A 6435-nucleotide genomic window follows, 5' to 3' on the forward strand; every position below is an offset into this window, starting at 1 on the left:
AATCCAGTTCTGCCATATGGTTGCTTCGCTTGCCGGTTGCCAGTAGTCTGCTACCATAATCTTGCCTTCCTCCTGCATGGCTCTTTTGAGAGTGTTCCAGTCTGGGTGTTCCAAGGTTGGAAGCTGCTGCCAGGCATCTTCCCAGAATAGGGTTGTGTTGCCTTGGTGAACTTCCCAGAAGCTATGCTGCTGAACAATATGTCTATTTTCCCAAGCTTTGTTCCAGATTGGGGATCCTTGAGTGGTGCCTGTAAGCTGAATGAGGTCTTTGTCCCTGATTTGGGTTGTATACTTCACTTTCCACAGGGCGCCCCAGAGGGAGTCAGGATTTTCAACCCATCTCCACCAGATTTTTGCTGCTACGGACTTGCTTAATATCTCAGGGTCTCGAAGGCCCAAACCTCCCTCCATTTTTGGTTTGCAGATGTATGTCCATTTGAGGAGGGCTCATTTAGATTTCTTAGAGGTTCCATTCCAGAGAAAGGAGCGTTGAATGTTTCAGATGGTCTTGTAAGCCACCTTAGGGGCTGCAAGTGTCGAGAACATGTAGGCTGGCATGGTTTGAAGGATGGAATTTATCAGTATCAGTCTGCTGGCCATGTTTAGCGCCCGGTGGGTCTAGTTGCTTAGCCTAGCTCTCATTTTGTTGAGAAGGCCTTCCCAGTTGCTCGATCTGTAGGCATGTTCTGAAAGCAGTATACCAAGGTATTTGGTTGGAAGGGAGTTCTTTTGAATATTCAGAATTCTGCTGAGATTTCTCTGCACAGGAATGGATGTGTTGAAGAAAAAAAGTTTGGATTTGGTTAGATTGATTTCCATACCTGAGGCTTCCGAGAAGGTTTTTAACACCTTGCTGATGGTGTGAGCTTCCTGTGCTGTGGGGGTGCCCATGAGCATGGTATCGTCGACGAATTGCTGATGCGTTATAGTGGGTCCTTGGCGTACCGGTTTGATGCCTTTGAGTTGGTTCTGCTGCTTTGCCTTGGTTAAGGATCTTCCTAGCCCTTCTGCCATTATGATGAAGAGAAAAGGAGACAGGGGGTCTCCTTGTCTAATACCTCTGGATGGACTGAAGGGTTGTAGGGGACCTCCATTTAGCATAATAGAGAAGAAGGCACCTGAAACCAGTTCCATTATCCAATTTGTCCATAGTTGACTGAATCCAAAAGCTTGGAGGATTGCTTTCATGTATTGCTAGTTGATTCTATCAAAGGCTTTGGACAGATCAAGCTGGATTAACATGCCTAGAGATCTGTTTGTTTTGAGAGAGTGCAATACTTCCTGGGTGAGGATTATGCTGTCAGTGATCTGTCTTCCTTCGACGTAGCCAGTTTGCTCTTGAGAAATGATTGAGGGGAGGATGGATTTAAGTCTGTCGGCCATTAATTTGGAAAGGATTTTATAGAGGACATTGCAAAGGGCTATGGGGCGGAACTTGTCAGGGGAGTCAGCCTGGTTCGATTTGGGAATTAAGGTAAGGAAAGTGGCATTGATGGCAGGAAGGACTTTCTTGGTTCTGTGAAAGTTTCTTACAAGAATAAGAAGGTCAGCTTTAATAATGGGCCAGCACGCCTTGAAGAATTCAATTGTAAATCCGTCAGGTCCGGGGGCCTTGTTCGTGGCCATGGAGAAGACGGTTTCTTCAATTTCCTGTTCAGTAAACTCTCTTAGAAGCAGGGCATTTTGATCCTCTGTAACTAAGCTGGGTATGGCCCCCAAAATTTCCTTTATGGCTTGGGATCGATCTTGAAGGGGTTCGCTGAGAAGAGAGGTGAAATAGGAGTTGAGCTCAGATCTGATGTGATCCCTTGAGAAGACTTGATCGCCATCTGCAGTCTTGAGGGATAGGATGCGATTAAAAGCTCTATTCTGGATGGTGGACTTGTGAAAGAAGATGGTGTTGCGCTCGCCCTGTTTTAACCATTGCACTCTCGATTTCTGTCTCCACAGTAGCTCTTCCTGTTTTAGTCTTTCTTCCCATTGCCTTTGCAGAATCGATTCTTGAGTGTTCCGCTCCTCATTGGGCCCTTCTCTGATCAGAGTTTGCTGTAGGTTCACCATTTTTACCTCAAGTTCTTTTTTGGCTTGCATTATGTCGCCAAAGGTATCTTTGTTCCATTATTTGAGGTTGGTCTTCATGGTTTTGAGCTTCTGCTGGATTATGTACATGATGTTGTTGCTCCTTATGGTGGTTTGAGTCCACCAGTTTTGTATATTCTGCATGAATGATGGGTGCTCTGTCCAAAAGGCCTCAAAACGGAAAGGTCTGTTTTGGGGTTTATCCAAATTGGTGAAGTGGATCTACACCGGCCAGTGATCAGATCCTCCTATGGGCAGAATGCTGGCCTCCATGTCTATGTTTTGCAACAGAATGGATTCTGACATGAGGAATCTGTCAAGCTTGAAGCTATCTATCGGTTTCCTCCTTGCTTATTGTTCTAGGTATGTAGACCATTGACGGTGGGGATGTCAATGAGTTTGGAAGCAGCAATAAAAGTGTTGAGTGCTTTCGAGTCCTTATCCATTCTTCGTAGTCCTCCCTTTTTCTCTGCTAGATTGGTAATCATATTATAGTCTCCTCCTAAAATCCAGTGATCTGCCCCATGGTGTTGTCTGACTTCATCCAGGTCTAGCAGCATCTCCAGCTTTTCCTGAAGTCGTTGGGGTCCATATACATTGGTAATGCAGATCGATTGCCCTGAATCTGGCATGTTAAAAATCACCGATAGAGAGTGCTTGGTGGACAGAGCATTTTGTACTATGAATTTGCTCTTGTTCCAGAATGTGATCAACCCTCCTGCTTGCCCGATTGCATCTATGCTGATGCATTGATGACTATTGGAAACAAGTTTTTTGATAGTTTCCGTGCTCTTGTAAGAGCATTTGGATTCTTGCAGTAGGACAATGTCTGGGTGCTGCGAGAATAGGCGGTTTTTCAGGATCCTTCTTTTGGAGGTGCCGTTGAGCCCCCTGATGTTCCAGGTTGTGATTTTCATTGAGCAGTCTTTGGAGCAGAAAGGACCAATGCCCTGATTTTCCCCTCATTGATTAGGCGTTTGCCCAGCTCTTGTATCTGCTGTCTTGTGGATTTGCGCCCTCTTTTTCTGCCTGGTCCCTGTGGTTTATATTGATCCAGATCCATATTGGCTTGTATTCCTATTTGGCTGCTATTTCCCCATTGCCTTTTGGCTGCATTCTGGTTGATGTATTCCAGCTGCAAGTAGGCCATTTCTATCTTCTCCAAATGGTCTTGAGGAATGGCATCGACTCCCAATTTGGACCATTGCTCGTTGACCTTTTGAAGATCTAGATCACCAAGAATCTCCTCTAGAGGATTGCTTGAGGGTGTTGTGGAGGGCTGATCTAAATGCATTTCTATGCATTGTTGGGTTTGCTTTGAGGTTTGGTTGGTGATAATCTGGAGGGAAGAGGAGTCCTGATGGTGTTGCGGTGCCTGGGCATGGGTTGGGTCAGAGATTGAGCTTAGGGCTTTGGTGGTAGGCGTGGGTTGGCTTGAATCTGTTAGATTATGATCAGTGGGGGCCTGAGGAGCTGTTGGGTGCTCCGATGAGTCAAGATTGCCCAGAATTTCAAAGCTATTTTGCTGGGTGGGGGTCTTATTGGTGGGGGTAGTGTTGGTGGGTTGTTTTGGAGCCTTTTTGCTTCTCTTCCCTTTATTATTTCTTGAAGCGGGGGTGAAGCCAGGTGCTGGAGTTTCCCCTTGTTCCTGTTGTGCTTTGGGTTGTGATTGATTGACAGGGCATCCGTGGCTGAGATGTCCATGCTGGCGGCAGGTTCGGCATCTAAATGGGATATTTTCATAATCAATGGCTTGCTTCCAGTGCACTCCTCTGTGGATCAGCTCCATATGGCCTGGGAGGGGTCCTGAAATATCCAGGTAAACACAGATTCTAGCATAAGCCGTGTACTTACCTTGTGATGTTAGATCTGAGGCTTTGATGAAGACTCCCAGCTTGTTTCCTATGGCCTCCAAGATTCACTTGTTCCAGTAATCCACTGGCATAGGGTGAAGGCGAATCCATACTGGAACCTTTTTGAAATCCTCCTATTCTGGAGTGAAGTTTGGCCTCCAGTACGTGATGTATAGTCCGGCAGAGTTGTAGAAATATGGTCCTCCTTTGAAGATGCGATCTCGGTCTTCCTTGTGGGCGAAGATGATAGTGAAAAAGATTCTCGATCCCAACTGGAGCTCGAAATCCCCTTTGGGTTTCCATTTCTGGTTTATCCACCAGCATAGAGCCTTTTCATTCAGTTGAACCCCCATAAATCTGTAGATCAGGGCGTGCTTGCTCATGTCGTCTCTATATTCGTCTATCCATGGATCTTCAATGATTAGTCTTGGTATTTCCTTCGAGATGGGCTTGCATGGGGTCGATTCTTGCTCGCTGTGTCGCTTGGGATTGTGCCCCGCTGATGCAGTTCCTTTTGGCTCTGATTCATGGCTGATTCCCTCAGATCTGGAGCTGGTAGGGAAGTTGGGGGTTTCCATAGGGATGCTACTGAAAATGAAAGGGATAAAAGAAGGGGGGGTCGAACCCCCCCGGAGTTGTGCATGGAGTGGATCAGGCGAGAGCTTCGTTGCAGGTCTGTCTTTTATTGGTCGATGTTGTAGGCTAGCTTGCCGAGCCGAGCTCAGGGTTCTGCAGGGTTTCAATCCTGTCGTCGCTCTTCAGAGGCGCGCGCCCATCTGCAGTTGATGCTATTTTCTGGAGACCATCGTTATGCGCGTGGTGCGAAAATAATGTCCAATCACTTGAAAGAAATAGTTATCTCTGATTATCTTTTGAATTTTCTAAAACTTCCAAAACAGAAAAGTTTTCTGGAAAATCAAAATTTATCACAGAAATATAAAATGCATAGTGCTCTTTGCCATTAACAATAGTTTGTTCCTTCTGTCCTAATTCTGATTATTTTCTTCCCAAAGCTAGTCGTTGCTTTTACATCGGGCACTACTTGGTTTATAAGGATAAAAACAAAGACATCTCTGTAGATCAGTTTTAAGTATGCTCATTTGTCGTAGGTAAAGTCTCTGCTGCTAGCAGAAGTTTATAGCCTCGACAGGGTTACCTGTTACCTAGCAATGATCTAGTATCCTACTTTAAGAAGTATACAATTTTCAAAGATAAATCCACATTCACACTTATTGCTTTCATTTTCTTTTAATTCTTAAAGAACAATGTCTTGGTTTGGTGGCCAAATTTTGACAGTTCCATTCACTTGATTTATAATTTTATTGAACAAGCTGGCTCGTGATGAGACCCCTTGTCTTTTGATTGCAACAATCTTGAGTCATTGCCTTGTTTTGGTATGTAGCTTGGTAATGTCAGCTAGTTATAATCTTTATGATCATGATAAGCCGGCTCTTGATGAGACCTCTTATTCTTTAAGTTTATAGTGCATAGGTGGATTACTCTTTGAAACTTGTAATTCCCTAAGTGGGGAGGAAGTCATTGGTTCCTTAAGAATAGCTTTGGATGACAATTATAGAGTTTTTGAAGATAGCTTTTCTACAGAGAACCTTCATTTTGTTATTGATGCTTTTTATGACTGATATAAAACAAATTCCCACTAAAGGTTGTTTTTAATCAAAATTTGTAAGGTTGAAACTAGTAAAATTTTCAAGCTTGTAGCACTTGACTATATTTTTCAATAATAATGATTAATTTTCCAAATCAATTCCATTTATACAAGCGAAAAAACAAAATTTACAAGAGACGCTAATCTTTTTCGTGAAATCTGAAAGTAACCATTTACAACCTATTTTATTATCAAAATAAAGCTATAAATAATAATTTACAAAAATAGAAGAGGTCATCTTCTATGGAAAGTATTTTTTAAGGATCTGCCCATTAATAGGTAAAGATTCTCTTTTCCTTGCTAAATCTTGCAACATGAAAGTCGATGGACCTATGATTTCAACAATTTGGAATGGTCCAAGCCAGATCCGTTGGAATTTAGAATGTTTACCTTTTTCTTCGTGAGCCTTATCCCATTTCAATACTAAATCTCCAATTTTAAAATCCTTCCTGGATACCATGTTTGAATCGAAAGAAGCCTTTACTAATGCTTGATGATGTGCATGGGTAATTTTGGCCTGTTCTCATTGCTCTTCTAGCTTAAGGATCTGCAATTGTCTTAGTTGCAAATATGAAGAAGGTGTTTCTTCAATAAATTGAACTAAGGCTAAATAAGGAATTTCTAGATGAGTTGGGAGAACTACTTCTTTCCAATAAACTAAATTAAATGGAGAATTGTCAATGGAAGCCTTTTGAGTTATTCAATCTGCCCAAAGAGCATACATCAAAGATTTGTGCCAATTTCTATGATTCTGATCAATAGTTCGCTTAATGATTCTAATTAGGTTTTTATTTGTTGATTCAGCCAATCCGTTCCCTTTTGGGTAATAATTGACAG

The 6435-nt window shown here is 42.9% G+C and overlaps 1 protein-coding gene across 1 annotated transcript; it reads right to left on the reverse strand.

Moving 5' to 3' along the window:
* Window positions 1-2438: 2438 nt before the first annotated feature.
* On the reverse strand, window positions 2439-2996 carry LOC149143825 (uncharacterized). The gene has a single exon (XM_089451953.1). It carries the CDS (start codon window positions 2994-2996, stop codon window positions 2439-2441), a length of 558 nt encoding a protein of 185 aa, XP_089308079.1.
* Window positions 2997-6435: the final 3439 nt, after the last annotated feature.

This window comes from Pinus tabuliformis, chromosome X, assembly GCF_031772625.1.
Source record: "Pinus tabuliformis cultivar Carrire ecotype Pingquan chromosome X, CPIR1, whole genome shotgun sequence".
NCBI lineage: Eukaryota > Viridiplantae > Streptophyta > Pinopsida > Pinales > Pinaceae > Pinus > Pinus tabuliformis.

Bases quoted from the DNA above. Each gene is read 5' to 3' on its own strand.
- LOC149143825 (XM_089451953.1), bottom strand. From the start codon at position 2,996: ATGAAAATCACAACCTGGAACATCAGGGGGCTCAACGGCACCTCCAAA.